This window comes from Delphinapterus leucas, chromosome 15 (assembly GCF_059928025.1).
Source record: "Delphinapterus leucas isolate spDelLeu-1000000601 "Yukka" chromosome 15, BTC_Dleu_Yukka2, whole genome shotgun sequence".
NCBI classification, from domain to species: Eukaryota; Metazoa; Chordata; class Mammalia; order Artiodactyla; family Monodontidae; genus Delphinapterus; species Delphinapterus leucas.
Window position 1 is genome coordinate 59,304,371 of NC_143143.1, and position 15,049 is coordinate 59,319,419.

The 15,049-nt window shown below is 52.9% G+C and overlaps 3 protein-coding genes across 6 annotated transcripts; 1 reads left to right on the plus strand and 2 right to left on the minus strand.

The window, feature by feature from the left end:
- Positions 1-80: 80 nt before the first annotated feature.
- Positions 81-4,836, plus strand: PCED1A (PC-esterase domain containing 1A). 4 transcript variants are annotated; one of them, XM_022592845.3, is made up of 8 exons: positions 81-182; positions 492-636; positions 1,166-1,245; positions 1,354-1,592; positions 1,687-1,837; positions 1,934-2,201; positions 3,831-4,100; positions 4,450-4,836. In XM_022592845.3, exons 2-8 carry the CDS (start codon positions 513-515, stop codon positions 4,695-4,697), a joined length of 1,380 nt encoding a protein of 459 aa, XP_022448553.1. In that variant the 5' UTR covers positions 81-182; positions 492-512; the 3' UTR covers positions 4,698-4,836. The 4 variants fall into 4 exon arrangements, with proteins under 4 accessions (XP_022448553.1, XP_089752762.1, XP_089752763.1 ...); XM_089896636.1 differs by having other exon boundaries at positions 4,029-4,100; XM_089896637.1 differs by having other exon boundaries at positions 4,074-4,100.
- Positions 4,837-11,525: 6,689 nt separating this feature from the next.
- TMEM239 (transmembrane protein 239) lies at positions 11,526-12,774 on the minus strand. The gene has a single exon (XM_089896638.1). It carries the CDS (start codon positions 12,185-12,187, stop codon positions 11,594-11,596), a length of 594 nt encoding a protein of 197 aa, XP_089752764.1. The 5' UTR covers positions 12,188-12,774; the 3' UTR covers positions 11,526-11,593.
- C15H20orf141 (chromosome 15 C20orf141 homolog) lies at positions 12,766-14,058 on the minus strand. The gene is given in 3 exon segments (XM_022592979.3): positions 12,766-13,044; positions 13,130-13,319; positions 13,322-14,058. Coding segments are annotated over 3 exon segments (498 nt in total). The 5' UTR covers positions 13,392-14,058; the 3' UTR covers positions 12,766-12,806.
- Positions 14,059-15,049: the final 991 nt, after the last annotated feature.

Below are 15,049 nucleotides of genomic sequence, written 5' to 3' on the forward strand. Positions count from 1 at the left end.
TCGGGCTGCGGACCGACCGCTAACCGGGACGCACGGGCTCTGCGGGGCAGAGGCTGTGCTGAAGCGACCGGCCTCTTCGGGCGCGGGAACATGAGGCCAGGCCCGGACCCCGCTGCGGGAGTGGCGCGCGGTGTGCGGGCCTGCCCGGGTCGCGGCTGAACGGCGCGGCGCCGCGGGACTCGGTAATTGGCGCGAGCGAGCGCGCGCATGCGCGGGGCGGCGGCGGGCACGTGGCGGGGCGCAGGGCTGCACCGCGCGGGAAGCGCCTCGGTGTCCTGGAGCCCTGCGGGCCTGGCGACCTCCTGCCTCATGTGCCAAGTGTTATGGAGACCGGCGCCACCATGGGCCCCACTCTGCTAACGCCACCTGGTCCCTGTAGCCCAGAGCAGCCCTGAAGGGGCCGCCGCTGGTCTCATTTATTCCGTGTGGGCCCTGGAGCCAACCTGTCCTGAGTCCCCACCCTCGCGCGGCTTAGTGGCATCTCCCTGCAGCCCGTCGTTGTTGGCGGCGGCATGGTCTTCTGTCTGGAGAACGAGGAAGCGCGCCGCCCGCTGGGAAGCACCATGGTCCAATTCCAGGCCTCTGAAGTCCAGCAGCTGCTACACAACAAGTTCGTGGTCATCTTGGGGGACTCAAGTGAGTGCCCTTCTAGAATCACACTTCCCGGTCCCACACCTGCAGCCTGTTTTCTGCGTCTGAACCCTCTGCCTCCATCTCAAATCTCCTTCCTGATACCTAGTCTGGAACAGTCCAGTAGGTTTTCTCTTTTTATTTCCCTAACGCCTTACACAGGTGTCCTGACAGATGTAGCCTGTCAAGCTTTTCACCCCATCCTTGCTCAGCATTTTTCTTCCTGACAGTCCCCCACAATGTCCCTCATGGAAGCAGTGGATTGTGCCATCTGTCTCTTGGGTGACTTGGCTGACTTATTTCTGCCAGGTGATGTTGGGTCACTATATACTGAGTTGAGAAGTGATGTACAGCTAGAAGGAACAGAGGTAGTGCCAGGACTTTGTAACCTCACCTTCTCTTCTGTCTCTAAGTCAACACTCCACAAAGGTGGTGTTGGGCAACCCCAGCCCTGGGAAGATGGGAGGCCTGGATTTGGAAGGAGCTGGGGTGGAGTGCAGCCTGCCTCAGCCGCAGGATCTCTGTCTCCCTGCAGTCCAGCGGGCTGTGTACAAAGACCTGGTGCTTCTGCTCCAGAAAGACTCACTGCTCACAGCCGCCCAGCTGAAAGCCAAGGTGAGGGAAGCTTGGTGGCCATGCCAGTGGTGGCTGGGCACAGACTCTGGCCTGGTAGGGTCCTCCTCCCTGGCATGGGTCTGACCAGCTGGTTCGGGGGGTGGGCAGGGGGAGCTGAGCTTTGAACAGGACCAGCTGATGGCTGGGGGTCAGCTGGGTGAGCTGCACAACGGGACACAGTACCGAGAGGTCCGCCAGTTCTGCTCGGGTTCTGGCCACCACCTTGTACGCTTCTACTTCCTCACCCGCGTTTACTCCGAGTACCTCGAGGGAATCCTGGAGGAGCTGACATATGGGCCTGCCCCGGACCTGGTGATCATCAACTCCTGCCTCTGGGATCTCTCCAGGTTGGGGCGGGGGGAGAGGGAAACCAGGGGTGGAGGTATGGCTCAGAGGCCACCCACCCCTGTGCTCTTGCCCACCCTTTGTGCTACCCAACAGGTATGGCCGCTGCTCGATGGAGAGCTACCGAGAGAACCTGGAGCGGGTGTTCATGCGCATGGACCAGGTGTTGCCAGACTCCTGCCTGCTGGTGTGGAACATGGCAATGCCCCTAGGAGAGCGTGTCACTGGGGGTTTCCTTCTGCCTGAGGCAAGTGACCAGAGCCCCTTAGGATAGAGGACGGGGCAGCTGACTGGTAGATAGAGGACCCTCCCTCCCAAACCTGCTTCATTCTGTGGCTCTTAGATGCTGCACTTTATCACTCAGCTCCAGCCTCTGGCAGGCTCTCTGCGGCGGGATGTGGTTGAAGGGAATTTCTATAGCGCTACACTGGCTGGGGACCACTGCTTCGATGTCTTGGACCTCCACTTTCATTTCCGGCATGCAGTACAGCACCGTCACCGGGACGGTGTCCACTGGGACCAGCATGCCCACCGCCACCTCTCACACTTGCTTCTGACCCACGTGGCTGATGCCTGGGGTGTGGAGCTGCCGAAGCGTGACTATCCCCATGGTGAGCCCTACCACAAGTGGGGACGGTAGTGATGCAAAGAGGGCCCTCAAAGCATAGGGCTCATAAACAACAGGACAGAGATCCTCAAGGGGAGTAGAGGCCCCTTGAAGGACCGTTGTGGATCCTGAGTGCTCCTTCCTTCCCCTGGGTTTCTGTATGGTCTAGCCATGTGGTCACCTATGTGTATGTGAGTGAGCATTGAGCACATAAGGCAGCATGTCAGAGACCCTTATGCTACAGATAAACGGAAAAGGAATGGGAATACTTTTAGATAGGAGTAGATGTGGGGGGTGGAAAGGCAGAAACAGAGGAAAGGTAATCCAGACAGTGTGGCAGAAACAACGAAGCCCCTTGGCTGGTGCTGTCACCCCCTCAGTTCCTGCCTGCTTATAAAGGGAACATCGTGGGTGATTGTTCCATGTCTGCTTCTGCCCTGGATCGTGTCCTCCAAGGCTAAGGTTCCTGCCTCACTTGTTGACAACTCATCCCTTTAAGCCACTTGTCTAGGACAATTGCTGTGTACATACTACCTACAGGATAGTGTTTACTGAATTGGAGACACGAGTCATGTTAGAAGGCTGTAGTAGCATTAAAGGATGTGAGGGCATAGAGAGGTCAAGAATGTCACTTTTAGCCTGGAGTTGGAGCATCAGGGAAGTGAATTAGGACCTTGATTATATAATAGTCTAATTTCTTTGTTTTTTTAGGTGAGAACTAAATCTCATCTAAATCAGTTGGAGAACTGATCCCCAACAAATGAAGGGTTGCTCTAAAGGTTGTAAGGCTAGTTTATCGTGGCTCAGGTCTTCTGAATCCAGTTTGGAGCCACAGAAATAGGAACATCAAAGGGAAGAGTTGGGTGGGAAGATGAGTTGGTGAGTTTGCTTAGGGCAGATTTCTTTGAGGTACTGTGAAGATGTTGAGTAGATTTGGAGTCAGTGATGCCCAGCAGGGAGATGGCAGCTGAGGGCATGAATGTGAACAGTGACGGAAAGAGCAAAACAATAGCCATGTTTTGGAGTTGGAAGGGAAGAGGGGCTGATGGAGGAAACAAGAGGAGACAAGGGTAGAGTCACTTTCAGGGAGGACAGAGGCTCTTGGCCACGTGACTTGTCAGGAAGCAAGGAAGTGGTTACATTTCATAGGATAAGTGTTGAAGGAGTGGAGTAGGGTTAAAAGAGGTAGTGAGCAGTTGATGGAGAGAATGGCACCTGGGCAAAATACTCTTTGTGGGAGGAAATATGAAAGGAACAAGGGCCTACTGGGAGAAGGAAGTGACAGGATCTTTGTTTTTAAGAGAGAAGGTTTACTAAGCTTATTTATTGGTCTGTGGCAAGGAGCTGGGAGAGGAAAAAGCTAAAGATACAGGAGCTGGGCAACAGAGGGAGGAGACTGGAGGGGAGCATGAGGTCAGAACAAAGGCAAATCCACTGACTATTGAGACAGGCAGGGAAGAAAGAGTGCAGCTTGGGTTTGGCCTGAAATGAGAGGGGATGAGGAAACCTGGGTAGGAAGTAGAGGGTGCTGTGTTCTCCAAGAGGAGGGAGTAGAGGTTTAGAAGTGTGGACAGCCACAGTTCAGGGCGGCCTGGCTCCCCAGGCCTACCTAAAACAACCATCCCATTCCTAGACCCATGGATTGAGGACTGGCCAGAGCCGGATCATCTCTTCCAGGGGAGCCAGGGGCAGACCCCAGCCTTCAGGGAGCAGCTGGCCTTGCCCGCACCCTCTCCTTTACCGCTTCCCATGCATTTTCCCTACCCTCTTCCTCAGCCCTCCCCACCCCCTCTGTTTCCACTCCTGCCCCAGGATCCCCCTTTTTTCCCAGGCCAGCCCTTCCCACCCCATGAATTCTTCAACTTTAATCCAACAGAAGACTGCTCGATGCCACCCCACTTAGGTAGGTGCCTCTACAACCTCCCAGCACACCTTTTCCAGCATCCCCTTGAACCTCCCCCATCCTAGCCTCCTGTGTCCAGGTGGGCTCAGAGGAGTTGGGTAGCCCGTGTGCCCCCCAGGCTTGGGTTCAGTCACAGCTGAGTCTGGAGCAGCATCTGTTAGACTCATTAATTAGCTCATTGATTGTCACAATTTCCTGACTTGGAAGTAGGGGAAGTAGTATTGCCATTTTGCAAATGGGGAAATTGAAGCCCAGAGAAACTCACCCTGGAGGACCAGAACTGCCTGAAGGCAGAGCTGGGCTCACCCTGGCCAGAAGCCCACTCTGATAATGGCTGGTTCTTTTGTAGGATGTAGCCCCGGAGTGAACTTTGTGCCTGGCCCCCTGCCTCCTCCAGTCCCCAGCCCTATCCCCCATGGTCAGCACCGGGGCCTGGCCGTCCACCGGGGGATGCCACGCTGTATTCACACCAGCCCCTACCACGTGCCAAGGACAGGGGCACCCTGCAGGCAGCGTCCCAGACACTCAGACAGGCTGATCCATACATACAAACTGGACAAATGGCCTCCTCCCCATTCGGGGACGTGGCCTGGGTAGAGTGGATCTTATGCTGGAGCTGAATGTGCCAGTGGCCCTGCAGTGCCTGCTTGCCACCCCAGGTGCTGGGCCAGGGTATCTTGCCATGCCTGGCATTGTTGTTGTCCATTGCTGTCACCAATAAAGGCATGGAAGAACAGAGTAGCATCTTTTTGTGTAAGGGAGTAGGTCTCCCAGCCATGATCTTAAAAGTTGGGGAGGCTGCCTCTGGGCTCTCTGCGACCTTGGACCTTTTAACCCACGCTGTTTAGAAATCATTGAATGCATCCTTCCTACTGTCTCACTTGTTTACACCCTCACCAGAACACACGTGTACTTAACAAAGACCCTGGAGGGGTTCTCTGTTGTCAGCAGCTCTTTGGGATTGGGAAATATCAAGGGCTGAGTTGAAATTGTCAATATTTTATATGCAGTTTGGAATCTGGCTAGATCTCACCTATACCAGTCTCACACATTCATGTGTATGTTCAACACTCATCTGCTCCTGGAGATACAAGACACCTTGCACAATTTCTTGGCACATGGTAGACACTCATTAAGTGGTTGGAACTAAACGAAAAGCTCCCGAGCCCATGTGGGAGACTGATTAGAACCCTCCTCCTCTCAGAAATCACCCAAGCAAAAGTGAAAATGAGAAACAGAAATGTAAATACCATATCTGATGACCAGGAAAGAGCAGAAACTCCAAACAGTGAATTAGGTGGATAGGCTGAAAAACGCAGTGGAACCACTGCTTGATACAAATCAGTTTGGAAATTCTTGGGCAGCATTTACTAAAGTTGAACATTTATGTACTCTGTGATTCAGCAATTTCACTTCAAGAGAAATGAGTACATCTAGACAGATTTACCAAAAGACCTGTGCAAGAATATTCATAGAAGTTTTTTTCATAGTAGCCAAAACTTGGAAACAAGCCAAATGTCCATCAACAGGAGAGTGGGGGCTTCTCTGGTGGCACAGTGGTTAGGAATCCGCCTGCCAATGCAGGGGACATGGGTTTGAGCCCTCGTCTGGGAGGATCCCACATGCCACGGAGCAACTAGGCCCATGTGCCACAGCTGCTGAGCCTGCGCTCTGGAGCCTGTGAGCCACAACTGCGGAGCCTGTGTGCCACAGCTGGTGAAGCCCGCGTGCCTTGAGCCTGTGCTCCGCAGCCGGGGGGAAGCCACCGCAATGAGAAGCCCGCGCACTGCAATGAAGAGTAGCCCCTGCTCGCCGCGACTAGAGAAAGCCCGCGCGCAGCAACGAGGACCCAATGCAGCCAAAATCAAATAATTTTTTTAAAAAAAGGAGAGTGGATATTCGTCCCATACAATGGGATAGTAATAAAGGAAAACAAATGCTGATATATGCAATGACATGGATAAATCTCACAGATATAATGTTGAAAGAAGCCAGAAACTAGAGTACATTTTATATGATTTTATTCTGCATGATTTCAAGAATAGGCTAATCTATGGTGATAGAAATCAGAATTGTGGTTACCTTTTGGGGGAGGTATTGATTGGGAAAGGGCATGATGGAACTACCTGGGATGATGGAAAAGTTCTATCTGGCTGGTAGTTACATGGCCACACAAAGACACACAAATATGTTAAAGTTTATTGAGCCAGAGACCTCCCTGGCAGTCCAGTGATTAAGACTCTGCCCTTCCAATGCAGGGGTATGGGTTCAATCCCAGGTCGGCCTGCATGCCGTGCAGTGAGGGCAAAAAAATTTTTTTAATTGAGCCATACCCTTGATATTTGTGCATTTTATTCATATGTAAAATGTATGAATTATATGTCAATTAAAAGGGAACCAGTGGAGTTCCCTGGTGGCCTACTGGTTAGGATTCACTGCCATGGCCTGGTTCAATCCCTGGTCAGGAGCTGAGATCCCACAAGTCGTGCAGTTTGGCCAAAAAAAAAAAAAGAATCAGGATATCCAGGAGTGGTTTAACATTAAAAAGACACCTAAAAATTTAATTCACCATATAAACAGAATAAAGCAGAATAAGTAGTCCTTGTAGTAGATGAAAAAAAAATTTTTTTTAACATTCAACATCCACTCATGATCAAAACTGCTACTAGCAAACTAGGAGTAGAAAGGAATTTCCTTGACTGGATAAAAGTTAACTATCAAAACTCCACAGTAATTCTTAATGGTGGAAACCTAAAAGCAGTTCTTTTAAAATCAGGATCAAGTCAAAGTTACCTGTGAACAGCAATTCCATATACCATTGTCTGGGAATTCCAGCTTGTATAGTCAGAAGATGAACACAAAGGAAGAGGACCTATTCTCATAACATCTGGCTTTTAGATGGATGTGGTATCCTTGGGTTTAGAGGGCTTCACAACTTTACATATATGTTACAAATATTTTGCAAGTATACAGTATCACATATCAATTTTTAAAACTTTTTTGGTTTTAGACATTTGAAGACACAGGCCAGAAAATATGATAAAAGCTACAGCTCCTAAGTTCTTTTATTTTGAAGATGGAAAATATTTGAAAGGTAATAGAAATGTTTGCTCAGCAGAAAATAACTTGTCCAAAGTTGGTTGCATCCAGATCCCGACAGAACCTTACAAAAGACAGGTCTTTACCCCCGGAAGGATGGAATAATAGACTAGGGTTGGGACAGCAGTCGGAGACAGTGAAGCCGGCTAGATTGGGCCCTTCCTTCTCCTGGATTCTCATGAGCTCTGCCCTCGATGCCTCTGGGTTTCAGGCTGGGGAACTCAGGCTAGAGTTTTGGGTTAAGGAGATTTTGAGGAGTCAATGAAGCCGCCAGTGGGCCGGAGATGCTCCTTCCTGGACCCAGGATCTACCCTCTCCGCCACTGCCGGCCCGGCCCGGGAGATACCTCTCCCCCTCCTCATTTCCTTCCCACACCCAGCCAAGCCCGACTCTTCGTAGCCAGAGCTGGAGGTCTCCGCTAGGGTAGCAAGCCATGCACCGAGTCAAGGGGCTGCGATTCCGGGGGTGGGGGGGAGGTGTTGATTTACGGGGGTGGCTAGCACTTACCCTAAGTGGGTGCCCACAGCCCTCTGATCCCTGGCAAGGCTAGGGATTTCCTTCCCAACATCAGGCCCATGCCCACCCAACTGTGCCTCCACGGTCAACGCGCGAGCTCGGCGCTCTCCAGCCGTCGCCCTGACCCCTCTCCCGCGCACCTGAGCCTAGAGGTCGCTCCTGGGGCAACCTCCCCGCGCAGCGCAGGCCTTCTCCTCCTCCTCCTCCCCCAAGGATCCAGTCGGCCCCCTCCTTCTCTGTGGCCACGGACTCTCGGCGAGTAGTGCTGCTCCCCGCACCCGCTAGCGGGGGCGGGGCCGCCCCCTTCCCCGGCACAGAAGCGTCTGGGTGAGAGCGCCCCCTCCCGGCTTCACGTAGCTGGTCCTGAGCGGTTCCCTGGGCGCCGCACCGCCTGCTTCCAGAGACCCCTCTTCTTCCCTCTAGGGTGGCCACTGACAGCTCTAGCTCAAGTGGAGCCCCCAGCCTTATGATCCCCCTTGACACCGCCCTCTCTGACCCTCCCGCATCCTGGCCGCTCCTACTCATTGCTCCCCGGTCCTTGGGGCAGAGGAAAGTCCTACCGGGCGCTCCCGCTCCTAGGCGCCCCCCCAGGGTGCGTGTATGCCGCTGTGGATCCTCTCTCTGCTTTCTCACATGCAAGGCCCCTCGCGGCTGACACCTCCTCCACTCCGGTTCTTTATGCTCCGCCTGATCTGATTATTTTTCTGGCCAGGCCACAAGCGTTACTGGAACCCCACCCCATCTGAGCCCGCTGCGGGGTTGGATGGGGTAGGGCCAGCAAAGAAAACTCACCCAACCTCCCAGGTCACTGAGGCCAGTGGGACAGCTTTCCCTTCTTGGCCCAAACGGAAGGGCTTAGAACTTCATTCTAGCATGTTCATTCTCCCCAGGCTTGCATTATTAAGCGTTTTAAGTCTAAATGACTTTGTCTACATTTAATTTCAGGAGTTATGTTTTTCTTTCCTCTCTGCAGGGTCCCTCACTTTATTTCCTTTTATCTGTGTACTCCATCCATCCCATTTGGCTGGCTCTAGAGTTCGCCATTCCATTCTATTTTTTGTTCTTATCAAGAAAAAAAAAAAAAAGAAGAAAGTGTCTGGTTTTGTTGGCATGCATTTTAAGTTTGTGTGAAAAAAATTGCATTATTTTTCATTCAGCTTCTTTTCACTCAACACTAGGATTTCAAGATCAATCCATATAGTTTCCACCCTTTCTAACTGCTGCCTCCCCTCCACAGTGCTCATCCACCATGTTTCACATTTTCCATTTCCTGCCACCACCAGTGAGTGCAATCATCATTCTCAGACGTATCCCCTCAACATATCCCCTCACCTGCAGCACTTCTCACAGTGTGCAAAGTTATCCCTTGGGAGTCTTGTTAAAATGCAGGTTCTGATTCATCACACCTGGGGCGAGGCCTGAGACTCTACATTTGTAGCCAGTTTACAGGTGATGCCTATACTGCTAGCCCTGGGACCACACTTTGAGGAACAAGGCCATTATGGGCCTCTGTGAGAATTCATTTTGGGTTGCTGGGTCACAGGGTATGTGTTGATCTAATTTGATAAGTATTGCCTATCTGCTCTCCAGTCTGGCTGTGCCACCCTACCCCACACCAGCAACGCAGGAGGGTAGAAGATATATATTTATGTGGGGAAGGGAAGAAGGCCTTCTCCTTGCTCCTGCCAAAATCCTGCCTCCCAGTGTGTTTGGTCTGGGCCGAAACCTCCTCTCTCAATCAGAGTGGCCCCAAGGCTCTGGAGTGATGTCCCTGGCTAGCAATGCACGGCCAAGTCAATGATGGGCCCAAGATTGGCATCCTGGCTTCATCTCTGACAGGAGCTTAGAGAACAGGCATTGAGAAGCCCTGGGGTCTTCAGTTAGGTTATATTTCCTCCATTGCTTTCCCTTTAGTAGCCTGTTAGGCTGGACTAGGACTCAAACAACCTGGCCTTGCCATTGGCAAGCAGCTATCCTGTGCCTGACTTCTCATCTCTAAAATGGGATGGTAACAGCATAGCTACAGTTTGTGGTGTGAGGAGTCAGTCCAGAAACTTTGCCTCACATACCAAGTGCCCCACAGGGGCCCCAAGACAGGTGTTCTTGCCTTTGTTTTAACCAAGAGGAAAATGAAGTTCAAGAAGGCTTAGCAATTTTTACCAAAGCCATGGAGCTAGAAAGTGACAATGCTGGGATTCAAACCCAGCTTCAGCTAATACACCAGAGCCCGTGCTAACCATGAACCTATTCCACCTCCATGTCCTGCCTTTGCCCTTGCTACCAGGTCATATTTCAGGGAGAACTGAAAGGAAAAAAGGAGGACTGTGTCTGGGGTTTCAGGAGCTGCTGTTGATGACCAGTGGCCAGATGACCAGAGTTATGAAACTCTGCAGCGAATGGGTTTTAGCAAAAATGAACCTGGGTTCTAGGGGATGGTCCCCAGGGCTTGAGTATTTAGCTGGCAGGAGAGGGGCCTTTTGGTTGAGGGATTTAGGAACAGGGATTTTAGGGTTATGTATATAGTGGGGTCAAGACTAGATTGGGGAGGGTCAGGGATTAGGTGGAGGTCTGGAGTGAGGTGGGGGTCAGGTGGTGGGTCTTATCTATCAAATGTCTTACCTGTAGTAACTGATCACTCACTGTTTTATTTGGAGGGTTAGCTGATGTGTGAACAGCCAGCATCCTGGGCATCAAGGGATGCCACCTTCCAAGGCCCTCCTGGTGCTGTAAGCAGCTTGTTGGATTGGTTTTAGAAACCCGTGGGCCATGCTTTCCCCACTCACATAGCTGTGCAAGACTTTTCCTGGCACCAAGCCCCAGCCCCAAGCATTTCACAATCAGAAGAGTTCGACACCTGCATATTTTGAGATTTCATGGCATACAACCTTTTACATTTTGTTCACATTCGTCCATCTGCTGTTTACCATGGTAGGGCCCCAGTTGTATCCATGACAGAACATTTCTCTGAAGGCCTCGAGAAGCTTCCTGCTCTTTAGAGTTCAATACAATATCGTGCAGTTTTCTGGTCTTTTCAAAGTACTTCACACATAGGTATTATTGCCTTTGACTCACAACAGCTCCATGACAGGACCCACATAATACCAAGGCTCAAAGAAACTAATTGGCCAAGGCCACACATTGCGTAGGTGGGTGAAATGGGACTTCTTGTTTGTTTTTCCATAGCAAACCTCAGGAGTCTTAAAGAGTAAGTGCTCTCTGGGAACCTCACTACACTGGTTGGCCCATTTCCCAGAGGTGGGGATGTGGACTGAGGCAGGAGGTAGAAAGTCTAGGGAGTGGGGGAATGCTTAGGCAGAAAGGTCCGGAAGGTGAGTTGGCTGAGGTCCCATGAGGCTTCTGGCTAGACCTCTCCCAGCTAAGTTTCTGTCAGTGGGCCCTTTCTAGAGCCTGGGGAAGTGGAAAGAGGAGGTTGGTGGGGGGAATGGCAAATACAGAGGTACCCAAGTAGTTCTCTATGAGTCTGAAGCTGAGACAGTTGAGCAGCTGCAAAAAAAAGATGCTGCCAGCTGCTAAGGGGGCCCCAGTGGTGTCACCACATGCATGTGGGAGCTCTTGACGGCTTGGTCAAGCTCTGCCCCTGGCTAAGCCTTCTGCCCTAATGTCTCTTCTCAAAGTCCCTGCGCCCCCACCCCAAGTACCTGCAGCATCAGCTTGAGGGAGGTGCCCAGAGGTCAGGACAGTCTACCCTGCCAGTTCCAGCAACATCATGCATGCCCTGACCAGTCCCAACTAAGGCCTGAAGGTCTGGGGCCTGCTGAGGCAGGAAGGCCCTGGTCCCAACTGCCCTCCCTCTCCCCTGGGCTTCAGGCCCTAGGCCAGGGCTCAACAGACACAAGCAGCAGGATGGGGTTGCCCTTCTATTGGTCCAAGTCCTGAGCATGGCTTGGGTGAGACATGGAGGTGAGGAGGCCCACGAGGCTCAGCAGTGTGGAGAAAAGCAGCAGGAAGGAGGCGGTGAAAAGCAGGGCGGGGAGGGCACTGAGCACCAGCAGCAGGACAGCCGGCAGCAGATGGAGCCACGCTGCAGCTGCCACGGGCCACAAGGAGCTCAGCAGGTGGGAGCCAGTGGTGAAGAGCGCGTGGCACAGCATCAGCACCAGCAGCAGGTAGAGGATCCCCTCCAGGCCCCACAGCACACGCTGCAGCGGTTGCCGCCAGCCTGATGTGGTCCACCACTCTGTCCAGCTTGGGGGCACATGGCACACGCACCAGCGCACCCAGCCCTCCCGCGTGACCCAGGCCGACCAGGGCACCGCACGCTGTGGCCCCTCACCAGCCCCGATGGCATGCGTCTCCGCTCGCGGCTGCTGCATCACCTCTGGTGCACCTGGGGAGAGAGCCACGCCAGCTGCAGGAGCAGCCCTGGAGATGCCTGGCACCTTAGGGTGGGTGAGGGTGCAGGGGTCAGGAGGATACCAGCATGGGTGTGGTGGGGCTTTGAGCTGGGGCATGGGTCTTACCTCTGGGCAGAGCCACCTAGGTCATGTTGCTTCCTGCAGCGCCCAGCCAGAGTGGAGCCCCCACTCTCACTGCCCCCACCCTTCCCAAAGGAGCCCCATTGTGACCTGGACTAGGGTGGGGTCCAGCCAAGAGAGGAAACACTGCAGGATGTGAGGCTTACCTGAGCCTCTTTCATGGACCCTCCAGGCTGGCAGGGAGCCTGGTGAGCCCACAGATGTAGTTTCTCATGTTTTCTTATGGAAAGACCTCTCTGGATCCCTCCTTTCCCTGCTGGCCGATATCCAGTCCCACTCCACTCTCTTGCAGTTCTTTGTCTCTGGACCCTCATTCTCTAGAACCACAGTGGAGGCCAGAATAGTGACCCCTAACCTAGAGGTTCTGAGATGGCTCCATTCCCTGCACTGGGCTCCCTGTCCCTTATCTCACTTTTTACTGATGCCCTCGGACTCAGACCTAGGTATCTACTGTCCACATTGTGGGGAGACCTCAGAGGTCCCCCAAGGTAGGTGCAGGCGGGGGGATAAAGGAGTATTCTCCCACCTTCCCAGACCAGGGTGGAGGAAAGGAGGCCTGAGGAAACAGCATTGTCAGTGTATTTCCGGAGGGCATTCAGGCCCAAGGATGGAGGCAGAAAGCCAGGGCAAGCAGTGCCAAGGGCATGCCGCGGGCTGCCAGGAGTAGCCCCAGGCCCAGGAGCAGCAGCAGCAGAGCCTCCTGGAGGCTGAGTCGTCCTGTGACTGCCACTGTGGGCAGGAGTGGAGCCTACTGCTGCCCTGGACCCTCGCCGGCCCCCTGACTCTGGCCCCCTGTGAGATGTGTGTGCTGTGGCCAGGTGGGACCTGCAGGCCTGTGGAGAGAAAGGGTGGCAGCTGGGCTTTGGGAGGTTGACCCCTTGCTCACCTGCCCAACCTGCCAGGCTGCTGTCCACTTACCGGTGGAGCAGGTCGAAGGCCAGTAAGCTGACCAGTAGCAGCAGCAGCGAGGCTGAGCCAGCTGTGGAAAAGACTGCCCGAATTGCCAGCCCCAGTGCCCCCAGCCCTAGGACACTGTCCAGGACCTGGGCCTGGCTAGGGCCCCAGGGGGACACACATGGACCCACTGGGCTACCCGATCCCTCCCCACACCCACGCCCCTGCAAGGGACTGGGACAGGATAAGCAAGGGCTTTGGGCCTGGGTAAGCAGAGGCGGGTCATGGAGGGAGGTGGAGGTTACAGGAAGGACTAGGGCTGGGAAGGAGTATTGGGGGGAGGACCATGGGAGGGGGTGGGGCCCTGGCAGACACTCAAGGGTGAGCTCAGGCAGTGGGGAGCTGGGCTCCTTAAAAATCTCCCCCTCCCCACGCACCCACCCACCAAACCCTCCTCACCCCCTCCCACTTCAGTCAGCCATTCTGGTGGGTTGGGCGGCTGGAGCATTGTGACCTACTGCCAGGTGGGGACCTGGGGTAAGGAGCAGGCTAATGCTGGTTCTGGCCTCATAAGTAGCGGGTAGCTTAGGCAGAGTTTAGCCAAAGGGAGGTCTGACTTTTGAGAGCTAAGACTAATCCTCTTGTCTTTGCTAATTCTCCGCCCTAGGGCCCTCCGGTGGGGATTTGAGTTGCCAGGAAGGCATTATAACCCCATCACCACCTGGGCAGCTTACCACAGGATGAAGGGCTGCTTGTCTCTCGGGTTCCCGGGGCTGGGTGTCCAGGGGCAAGTCACTCAATCTGTCTGTCCCCAGCTCTCTCCCCTGAAAGTAGGGTGAGGCCTGTGGGCTCTTGTGGGGGATTTTTCAGAACTGCAGTCCTGGAATGCAGAGATAGACTCTGCCAGGAAGCAACCAGAGGCTTTCTGGGGCAGGGCTCCCACATGACCTACTAAATGGGGGTGGGGCAGGAAGGGGCTGTTTAGCTGTTTGAAGCATTGCTGTTTGTGGGAGGTGTTCTGGATACTGGCATTCCAGAAATGGCACAGAGAATGACTGTAAGAGGGCTACAACATAGTAACCCCAAAATTGGAGATTAAGGTCACCCCCCAAGAATGAAATTATGGAAAATGAGCATGTATGAAGGGATTGGTCACCTGGAAAAGAAACCTATCTCCACTAATAATCTGTAAATGGTTACAGAGGTTCAGTTTAGTGACTTGAGAGGCAAGAGTGGAAATGGGTCATAACTGAGAGAACTTAATCCTTGTTCACATATCATACTTCGAAGGAAAACTGATGGAGGTAGGGGTAGGGGGACAGTGACCATACAGGCCCTAGGAGAGGAGGAGACAGAGCAAGGGTCCGGCTGCATATCTGCCTCCAGGGGATTCTGTTCAAAGATTCAAGCCTGGTGACCTTGACATCTTTGGTGGTGGTGAGCTCAACAGTCATAGAGTCAATGCCCCCAGCCCTTGGAACCATTCATTGATTGCCTTTTTCTGAGTCTTCCCAGAGCAATAAAGCAATGCCCACAAAATTCTGAGGGAAAATGATTTACAACCTAGTAACATATCTGTCTAAACGATTATCAAGTATGAGGGTAGAATAAAGACATTTTAAGCCAAACAAGGTTTCAAAAACTTGACCTTGCATACACTCTTTCTTAGGAAGCTACGGGAGCATGTGCTTCAGACAAATAAGGAACTAAACTAAGAAAGAAGTGAGGCTAAACACAGGAGAGTGGTGATGAGAAAGACCTGGGACATCAGCTATGTTTCCAGGTGAAGAAAGCAAGCAACCCAGCCTGGAATCAAAAGATAGATGCTCCAGGAGGGATGTCTCCAGAAGAAAATGAAACTGATTATCTGCCGGGGTTTTTTTGTTTGTTTGTTTGTTTGTTTTCTAATTTATTTATTTTTGGCTGCATTGGGTCTTCGTTGCT